Raw genomic sequence first — 26,430 nt, forward strand, 5'->3', positions numbered from 1 at the left:
CCTGACGATGACGTTACCACGCAGGCCGATGGGCGCACAATTTCAAAATGGAAGCTACCGCAATGTTTTGGAGGGGAACATAATCCGCCCTGCTCACTGAAATAACTGCTTTAGCGAATGTCGAAGATTAAATTTGCAGACGCCTACACGCGTCTTGAAAGACGAAAACAGGCACAATGAGTGGTTTAAATGGCGACTGCCTTGAGGTGAGTGTTCGGTGCTAACGGATGCTTGCCCGGACTGAGTTAAGCTAGCGAGTGCATACTTGCGGTGTGATGTTGACTTGTGCTGTTTTTGTTGCTATTTGTTGTGGTACTTTTTATGTTGTAACAGGTTAAAACGACAATTATTTAATGCTCAAGCAGTTGTGACTGCGTAAGGTATTTTCTTAATCTGAAATGTTCATAACTTTGTGTTGAACACCCCCTCGAATGAACATGTAGTATCGTCCATAAACACATTTTTGTATACCTAATTATTTGTCGTTTTCAAATGTAACTGGCAAACTGGGTATAGTCTTACATACATTTATGTATACATACTCTCATTTATGGTCGAAAACAAACATTTTCTTGAAAATAATGAGACGAAGTAGGTTGGCTGCCGCCGGTGTTACTATGTTGTGTTTCAATCATATGTGAACGACTTTTTGATTGATTGAGACTTTTATTAGTATGTTGCACAGTAAAGTACATATTCCGTACAATTGAGCACTAAATGGTAACACCCGAATAAGTTTTTCAACTTGTTTAAGTCGGGGTCCACTTAAATTGATTCATGATATATATACTATCAGATATATACTATCATCATAATACAGTCATCACACAAGATAATCACATTGAATTATTTACATTATTTACAGTCAGGGGTGCGGAGGGGTAGGTTTGGTTGTTATCATCAGTCATCAACAATTGAGAACAGAGAAATGTACATTGAAACAGTGTAGGTCTGACTTGGTAGGATATGTACAGCAAGTAGTGGACATAGAGAGAGAGAGAGATCAGAAGGCATAAGAAAAAGTATCTGCATTTGATTGTTTACATTTTATTATTAACAATCTGGGGAGGGTGTTAGGGTTGAAGTTGCCTGGAGGTGTACTTTTATTGCGGTTTTGCAGGAGGATAGAGATGCCCTTTCTTTTATACCTGTTGGGAGCGCATTCCACATTGATGTGGCATAGAAAGATAATGAGTTAAGACCTTTGTTAGATCGGAATCTGGGTTTAACGTGGTTAGTGGAGCTCCCCCTGGTGTTGTGGTTATGGCGGTCATTTACGTTAAGGAAGTAGTTTGACATGTACTTCGGTATCAGGGAGGTGTAGCGGATTTTATAGACTAGGCTCAGTGCAAGTTGTTTTACTCTGGTATCCTTTTTTGTTTAATACAACCCGAAATACTTTTTATTGTTCAAAGTCGTCTTTACTTGTGTTGACCAAATAAAGTCACCACTGATACTTCATTCTATATAAATGTATGATAAATCATTATTTAATTACAATAATTAGCGTGTAAACATTTTGTCACCTATTTAATTTGACTGTGAAATGCTGTTATCTTACTCATAACATGATTGGCTTAAGCCTACGGTGGCCCCATGGGACCAGCGGTGATCTTATTGTTGCCTCTCTAAATGCTGTTTGGAGACGGCTTAAGTGTTCTCTCTAGCGGGAAGAACGCCGGGATAATGAAAGGTTGTGGTTGGCCATCTGATGGCGTCAGGTGGTCTTGGCTGCTTTGGCCGTTAGCATTTGTTGTGGGCGGATTTCACCAGCATCACCGTTGCTGGCTTGTTGGCTCATCCGTTTTGGCGTCCATCATGTGGCAGAGTGGAGGCACCAGGTACCTGCAGGTTCTCAACTACCACTTCCAAAACTCCCAAAGCAGCACATATGGAGAAGATAGATTGTTTTTTTACCCAGAAGAACAACATTGAGGTATTATTTTTGTGTGTGTTATGGGATAAAATTGGACATTTCTGAAGTGATTGATCAAAAATGTGGTGTTATCTGACATAAATGTATTGAGGCAACAAGATGTTTATTATTGTGGTTGCAGTTTTCGGTATTGTAGAACTGCACTGTTTCATACTGAGAGCTGTTTTAATATACAAAACAGGTTCATCTCAATACATTGGAATGTGCTGCACAAGTGATTTGTTTTCAGGAGCTTAGTCCAGAAGAGACCAAATAAAAGCTCAAGACGTTTTGGCAGTTCATTAGAGGATGTAATTTACAATATTCAAGGATTCATTGAATTTGTCGTCCCAAAACCTGGTTAAAATCCAGAGGGAATCGTGCGTTTTCTGCTGTTGCTCCGATTTGGAACAATCTCCCTCTGGTTATTCAAACTTCAATCTCTTTAGTGAGTTTCAAACAATGTTTTAAAACATGTTTTAACTCATTGGCTTTTAAACCAGAATGAGAGTTGTTATCTTTATTCTATTTCATTTTCTTTTTATGTATTTATTCTTTTTTTAGTTAAATGTTCCTTACACTTGACTGTCTTTAGTTGTATCCTGCTTTTTAATGTGTGTTTTAACTGCTTTCCAGCCGTTTGTGAAACCTTCATCGTTTTTTTTAAATGTGCTGTGGAAATAGTGCAGTGGTCCCCAACCACCGGGTCGTGGCCCGATACCGGTCCGCGGACCGATTGGTACCTGGGCCACACAAGAAATTAAAAAAATTGTTTTTCTTTTTTTTTCTTAAATCAACATAAAAAACACAATATATACATTATATATCAATATAGATCAATACAGTCTGCAGGGATACAGTCCGTAAGCACACCTGATTGTATTTCTTTATGAAAAAATAAAAAAATAAATATTTTCAAGCGTTGACCGGTCCGCAGCTACAAAAAGGTTGGGGACCACTGAAATAGTGGATTGGATTGGATTTTTAATAATTTTTCAAGATGAGAATTGACTGAATTTGGTGGTTGTATTGACTGTAAACAATAATTATCAATTTACCCCGCCTACCGCCCAAATGCTGCTGAGATAGGCTCCAGCACCCCCCGCGAACCCGAAAGAGACAAGCGGTAGAAAATGGATGGATTGATGGATGATTAATTTATTAATAATTAAGTTTCCCTCTGTTTGTAGTGAATCTGCAGAATCTATTTTTTTATTTGAATTACTGAAATATTAGAATTTTCCTAAGATACAGATATATATATATCTGTACATTTATCAGTATGAGGCAGTGCTGTTCTACAACAACATTTTGTCACAATAATACCCCACAGTGTCAGATCAGAACTGATCGTCGACAACGCAAAAAAAAAAAAAGCCTCAGATTTAGACTTGATTTTACAGCAATTCACTGCATAATAATATATAATATTAGGGTTGCAGCTATCGAATACTTTCGTAGTAGAGTAATCTATCGATTAGTTTGTTCGATTAACCGAGTAAGTAATCTGATCAAACACGCTGTATACGCTCAAATTTGTGTATTTTAAGAAAAATAATTGAAATAAACCAAAAATGTTCTGCTTGCCATAACCTACATTTTTTTTTCTGATAAACGCACATCAACATTGAAATTGCACTTTTAACATATGTGCATTAATAAGAATTAAAACAAAATGTCAGCTGTTCTCTGCCACACAGATCATGTCCCTCAAACTGCTCTCTTGTGCGCTCTACTGCAGCGGCTGTGCGAAAACAATATCCACGTGTTTAAAGTTTTCTACCGCTTGTCCCTTACGGGGTCGCGGGGGGTGCTGGAGCCTATTTCAGCTGCATTCGGGCGGTAGTCTGAGTACACCCTGGACAAGTCGCCACCTCATCGCAGGGCCAACACAGATAGACAGACAACATTAACACTTACATTCACACACTAGGGCCAATTTACTGTTGCCAATCAACCTATCCCCAGGTGCATGTTTTTTGGAGGTGGGAGGAAGCCGGAGTACCCGGAGGGAACCCACGCAGTCACGGGGAGAACATGCAAACCTCACACAGAAAGATCTTTATCATCAGTTAATCAATTATATATTTTTTTCATCCAAAAGTCAGTAAAATGATTTGTAGACACAAATCCTTCCATCCAAGTTAAGTATTTATCAGAAACAGATTTATTGGCCAAGTATGTTTAACACACAAGGAATTTGACTTTGTAGACTATGCTCTCTTTGTTTAATGCAAGAAACAAAGATAAACGCAACAACTACAAGAGAGCACACTACCGTGGCCATTATGTCAGTAACCACAGCTGATGGATAAAAAAATTATATATAAAAAAAAAAAAGGTTTACTATTTCAATCGAAATTAATAATCTGAAAAAATCTAATATGCATTGTTTTTGTTTACTTTCCTTGCAGAATTATAATGTCTTCCAATTGCTTGGTAAAGGCGCCTTTGGAGCCGTCTACCGAGCACAATACATCAAGAGTGGTGTGGAGTATGCGATCAAAATGGTAAGCTAGTTTGAGTAAGTTAGTTGCTTGCAGTGTTAATGACTTGGTTATTACCACATAATTACAGTAAGGAGAAGGGTAAAATAACGCCCACACAGCTGTCATCCGATTATAGTCATGTGCTCCCCATAGGCCTCCTTGGCTTTCCCACAAACGTTATTGTGTTTGCAGACGACAGATTGACTATTCATCACATATGCCTGTCAGGACTTTTCTGTGGTGTTTTTTGCAGATTAACAAGGAGTCACTGCGAGAAAACGTCAAGCGTGTGAAAAATGAGGTGGAGATTCACCGCCGTTTAAACAATCCTTCCATACTTCAGGTAAAATCTCACACAAACACATCTCATGTCATGTGAATTCCACATTATTTTACACTCTGGCTCCGATCACATTTGCTCACTCTAATTTAGTGGTGTTTCATCATTTGAGCAATAGTTTTTTGTATTTAAAAGCATGCTACAGGTTTTATTAAAAAGGAAACGTGTGCCAAGCCTTTCTAAGAAGAGTGAAGGTGTCTGTAAGTGCTAGCTTTCTGTTATTGTTAAAACACCCGGCTGTCAGTCTTGTCTTATTTACCCAGTTGGCTTTTTATTTTGGTGGAGAACTGCTTGTGGAGTGTAGGCCTATATAGTTTATATATTTGACCAAAAACAAGTTCTAAATTAGGGATGGGCAACATGGGCATAAATCTATATCGCCATATATATACTGCAGCCTCTTGCAATAACAATATATACCACAATATATTACTTGGCAAATAAATTATATTAGAACCATTTCTAAATAGGTTACAAGGCTCCTAAATTGAGTGCAGATATATGTGGTAACATATTGGGTCATTTCTGGTTGTATTATTTTCTCAAAACTACAAAACATTTGGATATCAATCCAATAGCAAGTAGTTACAGGAGCAGTATGGACCATACCGATGCTGATATCAATTCTTAAAATGTTGAAGATCATTGAATGGTTATTTTTTTGGTCACAATTATAATCAGACAAAAACGCAGGATGGTGGTGTAACAATAAAATATAATTTAAATATTTAAATATATATATTTATATTTATTTCGATATTTTAATGATTTACTTATTCTCTGTTTTTACATGCAATGTTTTGAGCAAAATATAATCAACAGTGCAAAATAACTAAACACAAACAAAAACTACTATTGGCTAGACATCTTATAAGTATACCCTTTGTTTTTTGCTATTGAAGTCCTCCTGTATCCAATAACTTATTTCATGAGATTTTAAACAATAACAAAAATAACAAGAACATATTTTGTGACAATTAAAAATATCAATTACTGTACTATCGACCGTATACTCATACTATATTTGTATTATTTGTATTGATTCGTCTACCCCTGTTTAAATTCAAGAGCTCTGCCTTAGCGGTTAGTATTGCTTATTGTATTCTCCCACATTATGTAGCGTAATATGTTTAGCTATTCCTCATCCTGCAGTGCTAATGCCACTTGTATTAAACTTAGTTTATTTGCCACCAATAAGGCGAGGATAAGTGACTTAAAACGATTTTGCACTGTGAAGGATTTTAGCCGCTATCGAGGATGCTACATTGCGTTGAGGTCGAGAACGCACTCAAAATGTGTCTTAAAAATGCATTATCACGAAATGATGATAGTAATAAAAGCTCTATTGTCTGGCAAATTGATATCATTTATGCCGTCTATATGGACACTTGAACAGTAATGATAACAAGTATAGTATTAGTCTTTGGTCAATACTACAGTGACTAATCCATATTATTTTTGTTACAAAATCACTTCAAGGGCAGAAACCATCCATCCATCCATTTTCTACAGCTTGTCCCTTTCGGGGTTGCGGGGGTTGCTGGAGCCTATCCCAGCTGCATCTCGGGCAGAAGGCAGGGTACACCAATGACAAGGGGCGGTATGGCGTAGTGGGTAGAGCAGCCGTGCCAGAAACCTGAGGGTTGCAGGTTTGCTCCCCGCCTCTTGACATCCAAATCGCTGCCGTTGTGTCCTTGGGCAGGACACTTCACCCTTGCCCCCGGTGCCGCTCACACTGGTGAATGAATGATGAATTAATGATACGTGGTGGCCGGAGGCGCCGTAGGCGCAAACTGACAGCCTCGATTCCATCAGTCTACCCCAGGGCAGCTGTGGCTACAAAAGTAGCTTACCACCACCAGGTGTGAATGAATGATGGGTTCCCACTTCTCTGTGAGCGCTTTGAGTATCTAATAATAGAAAAGTGCGATATAAAATCTAATCCATTAATATTATTATTATTATGACAAGTCGCCACCTCATCGCAGGGCCAACACATAGACAAGCATTCACACCAAAAGATTAAAACCAGAGCCAATAGTTGCCTATGTATAGTTATTTTGCAGTTGCACTATTGACTTTATTAGGCTCAATATACTGTATGTAGTAAAAGGGAACAAGGAAATACTTGAAATATTTAATTGATATTGTTACAACACCATCCTGTTTTTTTTCTGATTATAATTATGATCAACAATTGAATTATTCGATGATCTTGAAAATTTGGAAGTATCAGCATTGGTACCGTATTGCCAATACTGCCACTCTAAATACTTGGTTTTGGATTGATACCCAAAATTGTAGTGTTACCCAAAACTACCGGTAATGTAAAGTATCAAAACAACAGAAGAATAAGGGTAGTAAGTGTTGATATAACTACAGGTGGGGAAAATAATAGATTTTTAGTTGCATCGCAATTCAGACATGGTCGATTATAGAATCGATTAGTAAACGTCGATAATCGATTTATTTATTGTAAATAAAGCAATGCAGACAGTTCTGAAATTTGGCTGACCCCACCTCACCGAGAGCTTGACCAGCTCTTTTATTATCGGGCACTTATAGTCCAGTTTTGCACACATTTCCATTAATTTAATAAATGTGGGAATTAATTTAACTGTTTCTCATACCAAATGAATAGTTTTTTCTAAAGTTGCAAGTGATAAACTCTTATTTAGTGAAACAAAAAGAAATGTAAAAATTAAAGATGCCTCAATAATTTATTTTTATTGAAACGCAGCTCCTGAATTGTAATTGAATCGTGAGGTGCCCAAAGATTCCCACCTCTAGATATAACCAGGTTACACCAGACAGTGACCAGCTATTAAAAGTAAATTACTCAGTAGATTAGTATGGGGGAGCCCAGAGACACGCGTCAACATCTCTCTGTGGTTCAACCGGAAGTAAGTAGATTAATAATAGTTTTGAGAATACAATACAGCCGGTAAAGACACAATGTTACAGCATTTGTCAGCTGCCAAATTAGGAGCTTTTGTAACCTGTTTTGAAATGCTTCTATCATAATTTTTATATGCCAAATATTATATTGTGATTTATCATTATCACATGAGTCTGCAATATATATCCTGTACTATTATTGTTGTTATTATTATTGTTATTATTATTAAATGTGGTGTATTTATTTAAGATTCAATTGCACTTCCGATATGTTGCAGCTGTACTCCTACTTTGAAGACAATACCCATGTCTACCTGGTGTTGGAGATGTGTCACAACGGAGCGATGGCCCACTACATGAAAGGCATCAAGAGGCGTTTTTCTGAGATAGAAGGTTAGACATTTCATTGGAAATAATTGTATTTACATAATGTGTATTGGGTGCCAAATAAAAATAGATATCACTTTTCCCTAAAGGAGGAAATTAAACTAAAACATGATATATTCCAACTACTTAACCTCTTTTTTCAGTAGTGTCCTTTGTGTTGTTTGCCACAGCGAGACACTTCATGCATCAACTAGTGAATGGAATGCTGTACTTACACTCTCACGGTATCTTGCACCGAGACCTGTCCTTGTCCAACTTGTTGCTGACCAAAGACATGAACATTAAGATCGCAGACTTTGGCCTGGCCACTCAGCTCAAACTCCCTGATGAGAAGCACTTAACCATGTGTGGGACGCCCAACTACGTCTCCCCTCAGGTGGCCACACGCAGCGCTTACGGCCTGGAGACTGACGTTTGGTCTCTGGGCTGCATGTTCTATGCCTTCCTCACGGGCCGCCCCCCATTTGACAGTGACACGGTCCCACACACGTTCTCCAAAGTAGCCCTTGTGGAATATGAAATTCCCACTCATGTTTCTTGTGAGGCTCAGGATCTGATCTGTCAGCTGCTGCAAAAAGATCCCTCTCGTCGGCCCAGCCTATCTGCAGTGCTGGACCACCCGTTTATGACCCAGAGCTTGCTGGGCAGGACCAAGAAGCTGGGCCTGGTCGATGATTGCACCGTGGATAGTGGCGTTGCTACTTTCTCCACTGCCTGTACCTCCTCCACGTCAGGCAGCAGTGGCAGCCGCCATCAGAGAACGAGGCACGTCATTAGCGCAGCACTGCCCAACCGAATTTCTGCGATCCCGAGATTTCCACTCCAGCAAAGCAGGGCTGGTTTTGAGGATGGAGACCAGTGGCAGCAGTGGCCTCCACAGGACAGATTTCACAATGAAGATAGGGGCAGGGTGCGCCATGGAGGTGAAAGTAGTCCGTGTCACTTACACTACCTACGGAGGGCCCACTCCTCGGATTGCTCAAGCCCCTCAGGACCGCTCCAAGGACCTGGTCTGGCCGAGCAGGGCAGATGTCACTCAAAAGAATCACTGACAGGCAAAGGAAGACTGGTCTTCCCTTATTCCTCCACTCCTCATCTATTCTCAGAGAGCGGCCGGATACCTTCACCTCCTGTCAAGCAGTCTGCAGAGTAAATACACTTTTTTTCTTTCTCTTCGAATTGAATTAGACTCCAGGTGTTTAATTCTGCTCTTTTGTTTTACAGCTCTGCGTACGTGTTGTCCACACTGACAGCACATCTACCAAGCCTTCATAATCAGGACATGGGGGGAGTTACTAACTGGCCCAATAATGATGGTAAACTCATCTTGTCCATGTCTGTAAACACAGTAGACTTAGGGCTACACTGAAAGAAAACATGGTACAAGTATGGGAAGAAAGGTGTAATTGAAATTAAAATGAAGTCATTAATCTTATGATGCAAAAGTATATCAGACAGTTGTCGTAGTGAGGGGGATAAGGTGTAATTCTGTGAGAAAATGTTATATATTTTTACGAGCATAGATTTGTAAAAAGTAGTAATAAAAAAACATGTAATTTTTAAAGAAAAAAGTTGTCATTGTAGTTTTTTGTAAGTGGATTCAAATAATTGTCGGAGAATTACGTTTTAAAGTCACCAAAATGAAGTAATTGTTAAAATTTTTGAAGAGAATAACTTAATACAAATATTATTAATTTTAATATCACCACTTAAAAAAACATACATATACAAAATTAAAGTTGCACTATTAGGAGATATTTTATTTATTATTTAGTTATGAAAATCAAGTTTTGATATTACAAGAAAAAGTATATATTTTATGCCAGAATTTAATGAAAAATATTATATTTGCTAAGTTTAAAAAAGTATTTTAAATTCTGAAGTTGTCATATACATTTTTGCCACAGGGGTGCAAAATATATGTAGTGGTGTGTTGACCAGATTTACATTATTGCAATCAGTTGATAAAACATTGTCCTTTACAATTATAAAAGCTTTTTACAAAAATCTACTACTCTGCTTGCATGTCAGCAGACTGGGGTAGATCCTGCTGAAATCCTATGTATTGAATGAATAGAGAATCGTTTTGAATCGGGAAAAAAAACGTTTTTTAATCGAGAATCGTGTTGAATTGAAAAAAAATCGATTTTAAATCGAATCGTGACCCCAAGAATCGATATTGAATCGAATCGTGGGACACCCAAAGATTCACAGCCCTATTACACATCAATGTTTTTTAGGGACTAAAGTCTTAATATTGGATCCAAAAAGTCCACCTGCATTAAGTTGAGGTTGTCAAATTGTCTTTTTTTTCTCCGCTGAAGGGAGTTAAAACCAATAGCTTTAAATCATCCAATCACAGTAAAATATAAAACTCCAGCTGAAGAAGTTGGTAGAGTGGCCGTGCCAGCAATCGGAGGGTTGCTGGTTACTGGGGTTCAATCCCCACCTTCTACCATCCTAGTCATGTCCGTTGTGTCCTTGGGCAAGACACTTCACCCTTGCTCCTGATGGCTGCTGGTTAGCGCCTTGCATGGCAGCTCCCGCCATCAGTGTGTGAATGGGTGAATGTGGAAATACTGTCAAAAGCGCTTTGAGTACCTTGAAGGTAGAAAAGCGCTATACAAGTATAACCCATTTATCATTTATTTATCATTCCTCTCTCAGGTTGTACCCACAGACCTGCAGCTCACTTTCAGCCTCCTCACTGCTCCTCGTCCTCATCATCATCATTACAGCTCCCCTCAGCTAAAGCCAGCATGGACAAGCAGAAGAAGACTCTGAGAGATCTGGTCCTGCCTCTGTGTACCTCCAGGCTGAAGCCTATCAGACTGCAGACTAAACAGAATTTCATTGTAAGATGTTTCTGCTGGCATTGTGCTTTGTGGATGTCTCTGTTTTTAATCCCTGTCTGTCTCTTTGCAGGTGAGCATCTTGGACAAAGGCGAGGTTTCCATAGAGCTCTTTTGCCAAAATAGACAGGACAGGGTTAAAGAAGTCCTTTCTATTTCTTCTGATGGCTTAACTGTGAGCTTTTTATCCCACAGATTCATTCTTTTACATCACATTTACATCTACAGCTCTAATGTGCCATTTCCTGCAGGTGACAGTTCACCAGCTCGATAGAAGGAAAGGGCTGAGAGGGAAAGGGCTAAGAGGGAAAGGGCCTCCGCCCCCCCCAAAAGATACTTTTGTTTTCAGCTATGATGAGCTTCCAGGTTAGTATGTATATTGTACATGTGAGCACACTAGGCTTGTTTGCTATACTGGGACTAACAAAGTAATACCTACCGTAATTAAAAAACTAAGTTTTATTGCAAACAGCAGGCTGAATTCCAACTACCTATCTTCTCTCTTGTGCACACGTCTCTCCGTTCTCACTGCACCGACAACATTTCCTCGTTCTCCACCAATCACCTTAAAGGTGCGGTACGTTAACGTACATGAGAACTCTGAACATCATATTAACATTAACACAAGCAGGTCTTCACAATGCCACATAAGGCTGGTTTGGACTGTTGGCATATTAGCGAAGTCAAAACAGCCTAATGCAAGATAATTGACTGAATTTCGTAAGACTCCTTTCTACAAACTGTTTTAGCTTGAACAGCGGGTCTTTTACTTCTCTGTTTAGTTTTAGCCTTAGCAGTGTTTTTTGTATCTAATTTAGTAATTGTATTTATCTTAAAGCACAGACTAGGAGTGGCAACAGTACATCATTCAGTATTTAATACAACAACTATAACACTTTCTCTTTTATTCTAACCTAGTCTTAGATTATGGCATGTTACATATAATCAATTTAGTGTTATAAGATTTTCTGTTAAAATAAAGCCAATAATGACACTTTTTGTGTCCCCCTTTTTTTCAAAAAGTATGGAAATACATGCATAAAGTCTTGGTATTGGGACATCACAAGAGCACACAAGCTTTCAACGGTACTTGTACTCAATTAGTGTGTGTATGTTGTTTTAGAAAAATACTGGAAGAAGTACCAGTATGCCTCCAAGTTCGTTCAGCTGGTGAAGTCCAAGACCCCCAAGGTGACCCTCTACACCACGTACGGCAAGGTCATGTTGATGGAGAACTCTCCCAACGCGGATCTGGAGGTCAACTTCTATGATGGTGAGTTTACATGTGGGATTGTATCAATGCTCAGAGACAAACATTCAAACTCATGCATATTTGTAGAATTTATGCTAGTCTTAATATTTTTCCATTTGGTTAATCACACTTTTAAATTTGGATTCCTCACAGTAATGTACTTGCTTGCTTAATGTCAAGTTAACTTGAAAAAAAGACCCCAATATTTGGACACAAATGCAATTTTATTGTCAGAATTAGGGCTGGGTGATATATCGAATATACTCGATATATCGCGGGTTTGTCTCTGTACGATATAGAAAATGACTATCGTGATATTCGAGTACGGTATACGTTCTCACGCAGTTGCGTTTAGCTGCGGGCATTACATTACAGGCTCTTCTCGCTCTTTCTTGTCTCTCCTTCTCACAGAGACATAAAACAAGCGCACCTTCTTACATACGTCACATACTGTCACATGTGCAACGTCAGACGCTCTCGCCGAGCAGACAGGTAGCGGCATAGTAACGTTAGTTGTGATGCTAGTGGTAATACGAGAGAAAGAAGGTGCGAATCTGGTTACAAATGAAGGGATAATTATTTCCCAAGAAAAATCGCAGGGAGTCCATCGTCTGGCGGTGGTTTGGCTTCAAGCGGGTGGATGGTGAAGAAGTATGCGGCAAAAGTCCATCGTCTGGCGGTGGTTTGGCTTCAAGCGGGTGGATGGTGAAGAAGTATGCGGCAAAAGCGTTGCTACAAAAAGTAGCAGCACTGCTAATGTGTAGCATCATTTGAAAAGTCACCCGCGAGAGAATGAAGAGTGCTTGAAACTCTGCATGTCAACATCTGCGGCCGGTGCCACAACCACAAAATGCCCAAGCAACCATTTCCACAACAACACCGTATGAAACAAATAGTCAACAACAGAAGGAGATAACTAACGTCCGCATAACCTACCACATAGCGAAGGACATACACTATTTGATTTCCTATTATGCAGCTAATTTTTATTTGACAGTTATTGAAATATCTTGTGTGACATCATGCACAAAAGTGCACTTTATTTGTTTTAAAACATTGTAGTGGTGTTCTGTACAAAAAGTGCACTTTAATTTAGTGTTGTTTTGATATGTCATCTTAGTGACATCATGCACAAAAGTGCACTCATAGCTTGTTTTAAAATGTCTCTGACAATCTTGCACTTTCTGTTTTGGAAATTACATGAATTTTTGTGCCACTGCTTAAAGGCCTACTGAAATTAAATGTTTTATTTAATTGGGGATAGCAGATCCATTCTATGTGTCATACTTGATCATTTCGCGATATTGCCATATTTTTGCTGAAAGGATTTAGTAGAGAACATCGACGATAAAGTTCGCAACTTTTGGTCGCTGATAAAAAAAGCCTTGCCTATACCGGAAGTAGCGTGACGTCGCAGGTTGAAGGGCTCCTCACATTTCCCCATTGTTTACACCAGCAGTGAGAGCGATTCGGACTGAGAAAGCGACGATTACCCCATTAATTTGAGCGAGGATGAAAGATTTGTGGATGAGGAACGTGAAAGTGAAGGACTAGAGTGCAGTGCAGGACGTATCTTTTTTCGCTCTGACCGTAACTTAGGTACAAGGGCTCATTGGATTCCACACTTTCTCCTTTTTCTATTGTGGATCACAGATTTGTATTTTAAACCACCTCGGATACTATATCCTCTTGAAAATGAGAGTCAAGAACGCGAAATGGACATTCACAGTGACTTTTATCTCCACGACAATACATCGGCGAAGCACTTTAGCTACGGAGCTAACGTGATAGCATCGGGCTTAACTGCAGATAGAAACAAAAGAAATAAACCCTGGAAGGATAGACAGAAAATCAACAATACTATTAAACCATGGACCTGTAACTACACGGTTAATGCTTTCCAGCCTGGCGAAGCTTGGACTTCACCCGATCATAGATGCGGTCGGCGGCTAGCGTCGGATAGCGCGTCTGCTATCCAAGTCAAAGTCCTCCTGGTTGTGTTGCTGCAGCCAGCCGCTAATACACCGATCCCACCAACAGCTTTCTTCTTTGCAGTCTTCATTATTAAATTAAACAGCTTTCTTCTTTGCAGTCTTCATTATTAAATTAAAGAAGTTGCAAAAGATTCACCAACATAGATGTCCAGAATACTGTGGAATTTTGCGATGAAAACAGAGCTTTTTGTATTGGATACAATGGTGTCCGAAAACTTCCGTTTCAACCATTGACGTCACGCGCATACGTCATCATACATAGACGTTTTCAACCGGAAGTTTCGCGGGAAATTTAAAATTGCACTTTATAAGTTAACCCGGCCGTATTGGCATGTGTTGCAATGTTAAGATTTCATCATTGATATATGAACTATCAGACTGCGTGGTCGGTAGTAGTGGGTTTCAGTAGGCCTTTAATAACTGTTTGATAAATACAGTTTTGGTAAATTGACTTAGTTGTGATTTCCCTCTCTGCATGAAAGTTTATAATGAGCATATATTAATGCAGTATGAACAAGAATGTTTTAATGTAGACACATAGAATCATCATACTGCTGTGATTATATGCATCAAGTGTTCATTCAAGGCTAAGGCAAAATATCAAAATATATATCGTGTATCGCATAGGTGTGGACTCGAGTCACATGTGAGCTCTGTACCGAGGATGTCGTTGTGGCTTGTGCAGCCCTTTGAGACACTTGTGATTTAGGGCTATATAAATAAACATTGATTGATTGATTGATTGACTTGAACTCGAGTCAGACTCTAGTCATGAATTTGATGACTGTAGACTCGACTTGACAAAATGTAAAGAAACTTGCAACTCGACTTGGACTTTAACATCAATGACTTGTGACTTCACTTGGACTTGAGCCTTTTGACTTGACATGACTTGCTACTTTCCCCAAAACCCAACGATTAAAAAGTTATTCAGGAGCGCTCCGTATCTTCCATTGTGTACGTGTGTGCCTGCCTGTCAGTACAATAGCCAATCAAATTAGATCCACGTTGTTTTCGTCCCACAGCATTCATCCAATCAAATTGCAGAACAACCAACGAAGAATAGCTCTCAAACAACGAGCCAGTGAGGAAAAATGACCCCAAAGATAGTTTCGTTCGGGTATTAAAACTACGACTTGGTCAACAAAAAACGAATTGCAACAACTTCCAACTTCGTTCGACATTTGAAGTTGCACACAGAACGGTAAGTTTTGAATGTAAGCTAACGTTTATTGGCTAAGTAACGTAACTTTTATTTGCTGTGTAGTTAAATCAGTGAGGCTGTAAACTCACTGCTAACGTAATAACCATGGACATCTTATAAGTAGACGCAGCATCGAGCGGTACTGCCTACTGGCGCTGACGAGACGCGGGACCGCCATCTTGGAGTGGTGATCCGCTCCACTCAGTGCAATTCATTTGGCAGGAGTAATGAACTGTCAGCGCATTTAATTCATATTACCTCACAGAATAACACTGATTTTCACACGTTTTTTGTCCATACATGTAGCTATGATAAAGGACACATGTTTTGGCGTGTTTTATTATTCATAGTTTGCTTAACAGTAATAGAATATTCTTATATGCTATAAGTGACCAGACGTCCGAGATCAAAACTGGGAATATAATCCCAGAGAAGGGGAAAAAAACGGTCAGCTATTTTTAAATTGAAGAAACAATATGATTAGGTTATATAAACATGCGTATATTCTACATAAACAATGTATGAATACATTAGATATCTATATATCTTAGGGACCTATAGACTGTATCTCTGTTGCTGCAGCAGCAGAGAGTTTATTCTGTCTTTACACTTTGTATTGATATTTTGTATTACATTCTTCCCTTAAATGATCATGTTTACAGTGATTGTTTTATATGTATTTTTTATGTATGTCGCTTTGGATAAAAGCGTCTGCCAAATACTTAAAAATAAACATATATAAACACCTGAACGTCTTTATATCAGCTAAAACCACCAATTTGTTTCACTGGATTCAGAATAAAACCAAATTCTGTTTTACCCAACAATGTTAGTATTTGAATATTGTTACTTGAAGACTTATTCCTGGTTACAATTATACTGTTAATAATAATAATAATAAGAATAATACCTGGGATTTATATAGCGCTTTTCTAAGTACCCAAAGTCGCTTTACATGTAGAACCCATCATTCATTTATGGTGGTGGTAAGCTACTTTCATAGCCACGGCTGCCCTGGGGTAGACTGACGGAAGCGTGGCTGCAATTTGCGCCAACGGCCCCTCCGACCACCACCTATCATTCATCATTCAATTCACCGGTGTGAGTGGCACCAGGGACAAAGGGTGAAGTGTCCCGCCCAAGGACACAACAGCAGCGATTTTTGGATGGTAAGAGGCGGGGAGCGAACCTGCAACCCTCAGGTTTCTGGCACGGTTGCTCTACCCACTACGCCATGCCGCCCCAAGAGAAGTAAGTAAGAAAGTATTGTCTTATATTTTGCCTAAAATGAGAATGCATCATAATCAGTGGCGGCTGGTGAATTTTGTTTTAGGTGGGGCTGAAAGTTTGTAAACCAAACCCCTGTAGGGGCGTCATCCTCCCCCAGAAGATTTCTTTGTGATTTTCACATACAAATATTGAAGATCTTTGCTCCTTCTCAACTCTGTGGTAATATTCTTTTCACAAAATACAACCAATAGTACGTTAATGTTAAATCTTACTTGTGAAAAGTAATCCCCCTATTCCTATTTTCAACAGTCCGCTCATTTGAGCAGGAAAACGCTGAACACCAGCCCGGGATCTTTGTTTTCTACCTGTCAACTATCAGTTTAGGCTGCTCGCCGGCTCCTCATCACCACTTCAAGATGGCGGCCAAATTGCTCGCGTCACAGCAGCCAATGCTCTGTCTACTTATAAGATGTCTATGGTTATAACATCATTGCAAACACGGCAATCTGTTGCGTCCACTGCAGTTCGCTACCTTATTCATACTTTTTGTCAAGTGATTTTTTTAAAGCAGGGTTGCTTAACGTTACGTTAGTCAATGTATCACACACAGTAACGAAACGTTAGATGGCGGTCAGCAGCACCGCGTATTTTAGCCACCTACAAAAAGACAAACATAGTCAAATAAAGGTCAGTTAAAATGTATACTATATTAAGAATATGTGTACATATTGCATAGGGCCCTGACATCTAAAAAGTACAACTCTGTTCATTGTTATGTTCATGTATTTGTTATGTTTTTCATGTGTACGCACTCATAAACACACATACAGTATGACATGAAATCAATGAGATAAGGTAACAACAGGATAGAAACTGCTGTGGAACTAGTTACAATGCAATATGCCATGGAAATACAATGTTAACACTTTTGTGCAAATAAGTACAGTTGCACTTGTTTTTTCAAATGTTTTTATTCTGTAAAGGAATGAGTTTAAACTGACTGGTTAATAGTGCTATTATGAAGTGCAATTTCAGCACTATTTTTTTTCCTGCAATATCAAATGCACTTGTTTTAATAAATAAATACAGCGTTTGAAAAGCATACACAATCTGTGTAAATATATTAGTCTGCGGTTAAAAGGACTTGAAAGGACTCGAAACTCAAAATGCAGGACTTGGGACTTGACTTGAGACTTTCCAGTCTTGACTTTGGACTTGACTCAGGACTTGCCTGTCTTGACTCGGGACTTGACTCGAGACTTGAGGGCAAAGACTTGAGACTTACTTGTGATTTGCAAAACAATGACTTGGTCCCACCTCTGGTGTATCGTGACATGGCCTAAACATATTGAGATATTAATAAAAGGCCATATCGCCCAGCCCTAGTCAGAATGTCATACGGAACGTTTTCAAAAATGTTTTACTTGAATTCACGTAATTTTTTAACCGTTTCAACTAAAGTACCAACGGAGTGTACTTTGAAGGGAAATTTGCAAGAAATTTGTCACCAGCCAGTCTCCTTACTTATCTTTGCGCTGACATATGCATTGACCTGATGACTGATTGCATAACAACCATCGCCGCCTTTCAGGTAATTATCTGTGGTTAAGATAAAGGATTTTATGTGCACTTTAAATAATTAATAACATGATTAAACTCTGTTTATACTTACTTATTGCCAAAAAGTGATTAATCACATGCTTTAACTTTGATAACGCTAATTAATAGTCATACATGGATGATGAGTACACAGAAGTGCCCTTATCTAATTTATTTTTAAATGTCAATCATTAGATGTATTTATTCATGTGTAAATGCTTAGATACTCAATACATACATTGTTCACAGTAATGCTCTTTTAAAGCCCCCAAAATGTTGTATCAATCCATCTGATCGATCTGACCAATCTAAGTCTATGAGCACGAACTGATGACACCTACTTGGATGATTGGCGTAACGTCTTCTAAGACAAACAAACAGTCCCGTTGCGATCGATTGAATGCCCTGAGATCAATCCATCTACTTTTTTTAATGTATATTTTTTGTATTTGCAACCAAAAATCATTATTCATAAATACATTTATATTTTATTTGTGTGTAAATGCTGAGATATAAGCAGTGACACATCACAGAAATGTTTTTTTTTATCTTTGGGGAAAATATTAATTCATCAACACAGAGACAAAACTGTTTTTACTGTAATTAAATGAATGCATTTATTTTGAATAATGTCATAATAAGATAAGCATTCACACTATTGCTTATGTAGCATTACAAGTCAAATAAGATAACGATATCTTGAAAATCAAAATGGTTTGCATTATTTGTGGAGAATTCTCTGATGTGCTGTGATGATTTAAACAGGATGATTGATTTTTGCCACACAGGAGCGAATACCCATAAGACATCTGAGATGATTCGAGTTGTGGAGAAGAGCGGGAAGTCATGCACTGTGAAGGGCAAAGCAGGGCTTAGCGCTCTGGGCCCTGACAGCCGCATCTATGTGGAGCTGTCTAATAAGGGACACAGCATGTGTCTCTCCTTGGAGGCCGCCATCAAACTGGAGGAGGAGCGGAGCCCCGACAAGTTGACTCTCTTCCCCATCACCATCAGAAGGTCACACAACACGACCCCGACTCATTCTTTTTCTTCTCCAGTCCGCACCAAAACTCTGACATTTTAATTTTTTTTAGGAGGCCTGTCAACTCAACAACGTCATCGTCGTCGTCGTCATCATTGCTTCCCTTGCAGCCGACCGCTCCTGATCCACCTTCACCTCCTCAACCTCCTGAGATCACTCCTTCAGTAAGTCTATGTTGCAGGTGCACATTCTAATCTTTAACATTCATAACGTGTGTGTGTGTGTGTGTGTGTGCGCGTGTGTAGATGATCTCCTACGACGCCTTCGACTTCACCTCGGCCAGCCTGAGTCAGAAAAGCTTTCCCGCAGACGTGCAGCAGAACACAGGCAATGTGGTCTTGTCCACTTTTGTGCGGGATATTGGCTGGGCCTCACAGGTATTTCATTAGGAGACCTAAAGGAGCATAAATGACCATTTGTGATCTGCGTCAATCAATCAGTTAGTTAAAACCTTATTTGTATTGCACCTTTCAGACATAAAATGTAGCACAAAGTGCTTTACTTTTTTTTAAAATTTCAATGCAGTGCCTCTCGCCCTCATTACACAACCGCAGGCTCAAACAGTCAGCCCCCCAACCCTTTGCCCCCGTATGTGGCTAAAAAACATTTATGTGGCTGAGCATGGAGGGTCTAGGCGAGAAAACACTATCTTAGGGCGCCCAGTGCACCAGGAGCTGCATGACGACGGGACACGACCGCACACCGTGGGAGCCATGAGACAGAGCCACAGCAGCTGTGGCCCCCAGTGCAGAGTGCTCCCACTGAGGAAACGCTGGAAATAACCCTATACAACTAAAGTATAGTAAGATGATAAAATAAAATAAATGAAATCTATTAATACAATGCAATATAGTGCAATACAATTAATTATTTTATAAATCTCAAGTTAAAAACAAAATAAAATTATTTAAATTGACATTTGCTGAATATAAGCTAATAAATACACAATTAACAGAGTTTAAAAAACAATGAAATAATAAAATTAATATGACTATTAATTAAACGCCAAGATTAAAAGGTATGCCTTGAGCTTGTTTTTAAAAATCTGAACATTCTCTAAAGCCCTGAAGCCGTCCGGCAGGCCGGATCCACAAATTCCATTATAGGAATGATGCCTCCCCCTGTGGTGTGAATTCTGACTTTTGTAATAGTTAGGAGGCCGGTGCCAGAAGACCTCAGAAACTGCGAGGGCTCATATGATAAAAGTAGCTTGGAAACATAAGAAGGCCCAAGACCAGTGAAAAATTTAAAAACCAATACAAAAAATCTTGAAATTGATTCTGAAGCATACAAGAAGACAATGCAGTGATTTGAAAACCGATGTAATGTGGGCCCGCCTACTGGTCCTCGTCAGCACACAAGCGACTGACTTTTAAAGTAGTGGTTTTATACTTTTTTTATGAAGACCAGACATTAGCCAATACTGCTGGTAATCCCAGTTCATTTTAGAATTAATTTTAAAATATTGTTTGTTTTTAAATCTCTTAAGGGATTAGCGCTACAATATATGTCAGACCTTTTAAAAATGTAAACCCCCACAAGATCTCTGAGGTCAGCTGACCAGTTTCTTCTTGTCGTCCCAAAAACCTGTTTAAAGTCCACGTCCTAAAACATATTTTTATCTTTGGCTTTTAAACCAACATGATAGTTGTGTGGTTTTAATCTATTTTATTTTCTTGGGTGTATTTTATGTATTTATTCTTTTATAGTTAAATGTTTTATATTATTGACTCTCCTAGTATGTATGTCTCAACTTCTGTGCAGAACTTTGTGAAACTTCTAATGTTTTTTTAAATGTGCTATATAAATAAAGTGGGTTGGATTGGATGATCAACATTAAAACACAGTGGGATAGTAGGCCTAAGTATTCATTAAAACACGGCATATAAGTATATTTAATAGTTTTGGCCACTGTAACATTACACACAGTTTGAACTGTAACACTGTGTTTGAATATAGGAAAATACAACACTGCACTTTAACCAAGTGATTCTTTGGCATACCACTGGATGGAGGCCGCATACAACTAGTGGTACACGTACCACAGTTAGGGAATCCCTGCATTAGGTCTCCGTGTTGGCCCGAGAGAATGGAGTGGACTATGTTTTTAAGATAATAAACCCCTATTTTATTTTACTCATTAGTTCCTATTATTTTACTGTGTGGTATAAAATCAAGCTCAGAGTAAAATATTGTTCACTTGTGAAGATGGACTAAGAGAAAGTAACTATACTTTTGGCAAATGTTTATCTCTCTGGGCCTCGAGGCTGATAATTGAAATGTCAGACTTGCCCTGGTTGAGCTGGGGAAAATGTTCTGACATCCAATATTTAATATCTAAAATACATTTGAAAAGTGCATCCATTGGTATTGTACCATCAGGAGACATGGAAATGTACAGCTGTGTGTCATCAGCATAACTGCGGAAGTTGATTCCACGTCTCCTGATGACAGCGCCAAGAAGGAGCTTCTAAGGATTGAAAGGAACAGGCTCTAAAATATGTTGTCTCCTCAGCTGACAAGCGGTGGAGTGTGGGTGCAGTTCAATGACGGCTCTCAGCTGGTGGTTCAGCCCCAAGTGTCCTGCATCATGTACACGTCTCCTGAGGGATGCGTCAACAGGTGAGCCCACTTCCTGCCCACATTGTTGACGCTGTAGATGTCATTACCTGAAATCAAACTTTTTCCAGCGAGGGCCGCAAACATAAATATTTAAGGAGGAGGGTGGGCTTGATACATTTTGTACACTAACAATACGGTGTGGGGCAGCATGGCTTGAGTGGTAGAGCGGCCGTGCTTGCAACTTGAGGGTTCCTGGTTTGATCTCCACTTCCGCCCTTCCAGGCACTCACTTTGTGTCTTTGGGCGAGATACTTTACCCACCTGCTCCCACTGGTTGAAATGTTATTTAGATAATGGGTTAAACTATGGAAAGCGCTTTGTGTCACTAGAGAAAAAGTGCTATAAAAATATAATTCACTTCAATGCTAAAATCAATACGATATAAGCCAATCAATATTATAATTATCTGAACAAAACATCCATCATTTAGCTTTGTGTTATAAACAAAACAAATTACTTAGTACCCCCTTGGTGTTATATTATTATTCTTTACTTACTATGATTCTACCAACTCGAAAACCTACTATATCCTGCAAGAAATGTGCACACATGTTCATCATGACAGGCCGCATAGTAAGACACACAGGTCGTCAGCCATTTTGGTTTACGGGTCCCATTTTTGGGAGGATTGGGCCCAGTTCCATATTTTTTTTGTCATTTTGTATGTGTTGATTTTGTCTTCAAAATGAGCCACGGACACCTCTGCCTTACATGCAGTATACTGCTGTTGACAGGAGCAGGCTTTGATCAGAGAGAGGGTATTCTTTCTAACGAGTTAATTTTGTAACTGTCATAATCATTTGGAGTGCATGAGAAAGTGAATAGAAAACACACTGGTACTATTAACAGGTATATTACACCACACAGCAGTAACAGAACCATGCAAACTGCTCAGTCAGCATCACTATCGTTGATGAACTCATTTTAAACAATGCTGAAAGTGTCAGACATCAACAGTGGCGGGCCGTGCGTTTCCCACCTAGGCTTTCAGTGATGTCCGACTTCAATGATTACCTGTCAAAATTCCATAATTGATGTCACCACATGACCATTGCTGGAGAAATACTATACAGAAACACATTTACACACTACTAGGCATTGAATCACCACCAACATTGTACATAATGGGTTATTTTCTGGCGCATTTAAAAATCAATAAACCCGCATCGGCAAATAAAACATATCTTATGTGGTACTGTCAAAATTAAAATAGCAAAAAACATTAAATGTGGAAATATAAAGAAATAAAATATCCAAACTCACGAACTGTAGCACTCATTCGAGCTTCCGGGGTTGGCCGACATCGTCTCACAAGATTTAGTTTCTCTTTAAATATCCTTCTTGAAAATGGCCTTGCAAATATATGTGTTGTCTTGTCTAATCATAAAAGATGCAGACGAAGCGTGTTGGCTGACTTCTTAAAGTTTACTCCACAGCGTGCTCATCAAAAATATCCAGCTGGCTAAACGCAGCTACTGCGCATGCCCTGCACTACTGTGGCATGCTGGGTAATGGAGTTCTTATGTTACCCAGCTCATAACATCACAATATATAAGGCCTTACTGACAACAACTCGTCGTATCTGATTGGCTATCGCAACGGTCTGTGTCCGTTCACTTACAGTGCACAGACGCCAGCATTGTTAATTCTGAAGGCTTCGGGCAGATTTCGTACAGCATGGCAACATAAGCTAGCTGAATTCAAATTGGATAAAAACTATATAACCTAAAAACAACAGGGCTGGAAGGAGCATAATATGACATGAAGAGAATATGAATACTTTTAGATATTTAGGGAAAGTAAATTAAAAAAATACTTTTATCTTTAATTATGATCATGATTTCTGGTTATGTTAGGCCAGCAGAGAAGGCCTTGCTGGCCCTGACGGCACACCACTGCTTGATTATTTACTTCGGGCAGATTTCGTACAGCATGGTAACATAAGCTAGCTGAATTCTGATTGGATAAAAACTATATAACCTAAAAACAACAGGGCTGGAAGGAGCATAATATGACATGGAGAATATGAATACTTTTAGATATTTTAGATAATGTGTACCTACACATAGTCCAATGGATGATAATAATTAAAAAAAATACTTTCTGTTGCAGTGATAATTATAATACATATTTTTAATTCCTTGATTTAATACACTTGTATTATCTGATTTGTGTATTTAATTATTTATCATAATGAATTATTCATGTATCCCCCAAAGAGTGAAGGAAGCCTGGTTTTGTATGTAGATATTAATAGGAATGTGCTTTACTTTTTGAGTGATCTTGGTTATACAACATTATATTAGAAACCGCTCAAAGTTTTCTTCACGGCGGAAAAACACAAAGTAATAAAGACGGATAATAAATATTAGATACATTTTTTCAGTGAATTATGTATGACTTGAATGAGTTCTTGTATTTTGTTTACATCATCTCACTAGATGTTGTGTGTCCTAACATACGTAATGCATGTGTGTTCCATGCAGGTACAAACAGACCGGGAATTGTCCGGTACACGTCAGGGAGAAGCTAAGATGTCTTTCCACCATCATCGAACATTTGGCCAAACATGCATCACTTCAACCACGTTAGCATTTAAAAAAACTCTTTGTCTGTGTTTCTCTGCTTTTTTACTTGTACAGAAGATTATGAAAATATTTAATTTTTTACGAGGGAATCATTATTGTGTTGGCCTCTTCAGAAATGCTCCGCCGTAATAATGGAATGTGCTTATTCATCATGCTGGGGACCAATAAATGTCTGGAGAATGAAAGCTACACTATGCCTTCAAAGCTGTCGGCAGTGACACAACACACAAACACCACATTTTCACGTATTTATTTCAGCATCTGTTAGTTGAATTGTTTGATTTGAGCTTTGTGGATTCCTGTTGAATTACAACAATGATAATGCAGCATGGCACTGGACCATGTAAGCTTAGGCGTACTGTATATATATACATACACGTACTGTACATGACACCCAAGGAGTAAACATTTGGAGGTGGAAGCAGGCTGGGGTGCAGAGGTTCACCAATTATTTGTCTTGTCCAAGTACACAACTCAGACACAAGCGTGTGTTAGTCCCACTCCAGGAAGTGTGTGGTTCCTTGAAAATGACATTGAGTGCTGGTGAAATGGTCCCACTACTGAATGGGGAAACAAGCCTTCTCAGGAACCACATTTGGCAGTTTTATGTTCGTCTATCCCTTTTAACACCATGTTTGTTGCCAGTAAACACTTTGTTCACGTGCCCACTTTTATATAAAACACGCTCTTCCATAAAATCTCAGCAAAAGAAGTCAATCTTAGTAAACCAAAAATATATACAAAAAGATAATTTGCCACACCAGGGATGAATTTAATTCCTAATTGTAGTATGTTATACTAATGTAATACAATTGTGTTCTTTGAAGTAGTCTATTTGATTTTAGTGCGTCCTTTACAGCAGCAGACCATTCTGTTCAACTGTGTGTGTGTAAGTCCAACCTATCATCTTGCTACTTTCTTCATTGACTCTCCTTAAAGAGTTGGAATAAATGTTCTTCTGAACACAAATAGAGTTGTGTCCACAGGAGAGTAGACAAGAAGACAAAAAAGTGCTGTGGGAGTCTTGCTGAGTGGGAAACAGATGGAATGTTGGAGATGGAATCTTCCGATTGGTCACACCGAGGCTTTTCTTCTCAGCTGTGATGGCACTCACAAACATCTCTCCATTCAAACTAACCATTCACTTTAGGCCCTATTTTCCTGATAAGTGTTTTTTTATGTGCTTGGAGGTACGCACATTACACCTTTGAGAGTTTCTTTTATCACTTTATTATGTGTGGTGTACACTGCATCCAAACTTCAAGTGCAATATGTTTCACCTTCCAGGGGCGCTGGACTTATTGCAGCCTCACAAGTGCTAAGGATCAAAAGGACTTAAATCAAGGAAACATTTTTTTCCCACTTAATCACATTGGAGAGTAGGGCCTTTTGTGCAGGGGAGTCATTCGCACGCACACAGACACACACAAAGGGATCATACATTGCACATCAAGTGGCATGTCTGACAAACAGCTCCCAGTAGGAATGTGTTTGCTGCCAGCGAGAAGCTGGGCTGTAGCAAACACTTGCCAGCTTCACATTACAGTACTAATAAAGTCTCATTAGACACGAGCAAAAATACAAAATCAAAGCCCAGAGAGAAAAGAAAGCTTGACACCCAATCACCATCATTTGCAAAAACTACAAAGGAAAAGGTTGTGATTAGATTATATTATCAATAACATCATAATTATTATGATTATAATTCATTGTTATTGTTTTTGTCACCGTGGTAACGTCACTGGGAGGAAGCCTTGGTGGCTATCGTGGACACGCAGTGCTGCTGGAAGTTGGGCGAATTGCAGCCCAGTCTCTGACGCGGGCCCTTCAGTCCTGCTGCGTTGCCCTCCACGATCCACGGGTTGGCGCCGCAGCAGCAGCAGGCGGGGGCCGGCGTAGTGGAGGCGGGGCCTGGGGCACTCAAGTCGGGGGGGCTGTGGCTCTGGAGGACGCTGCTGATGTGGTTGAGCAGGTCGTTGAAGAACTCGGGGACGCCTTCGTAACCTGGACAAGCAGCT

At 39.2% G+C, this 26,430-nt stretch overlaps 2 protein-coding genes across 2 annotated transcripts in view; one reads left to right on the forward strand and one right to left on the reverse strand.

Annotated features, from left to right (window-relative positions):
- On the forward strand, nt 1-24,671 carry LOC133646634 (serine/threonine-protein kinase PLK4-like). Its single transcript, XM_062042214.1, has 15 exons — nt 1-206; nt 4,330-4,425; nt 4,658-4,747; nt 7,921-8,035; nt 8,200-9,178; nt 9,254-9,345; nt 10,697-10,884; nt 10,955-11,056; nt 11,133-11,247; nt 12,005-12,154; nt 18,949-19,177; nt 19,255-19,366; nt 19,448-19,579; nt 21,718-21,824; nt 24,311-24,671. The coding sequence occupies exons 1-15, from the start codon at nt 177-179 to the stop codon at nt 24,414-24,416; spliced, it is 2,643 nt and encodes an 880-aa protein (XP_061898198.1). The 5' UTR covers nt 1-176; the 3' UTR covers nt 24,417-24,671.
- itpk1b (inositol-tetrakisphosphate 1-kinase b) overlaps nt 24,631-26,430 on the reverse strand; it is a 94,347-nt gene continuing 92,547 nt past the window's right edge. The window contains exon 11 of the mRNA XM_062042216.1: nt 24,631-26,416. Coding sequence (XP_061898200.1) covers nt 26,151-26,416 — 266 coding nt within the window. The 3' untranslated portion in view covers nt 24,631-26,150. The remainder of the gene's footprint in view (nt 26,417-26,430) is intronic.

Source organism: Entelurus aequoreus, linkage group LG03 (assembly GCF_033978785.1).
Source record: "Entelurus aequoreus isolate RoL-2023_Sb linkage group LG03, RoL_Eaeq_v1.1, whole genome shotgun sequence".
NCBI lineage: Eukaryota > Metazoa > Chordata > Actinopteri > Syngnathiformes > Syngnathidae > Entelurus > Entelurus aequoreus.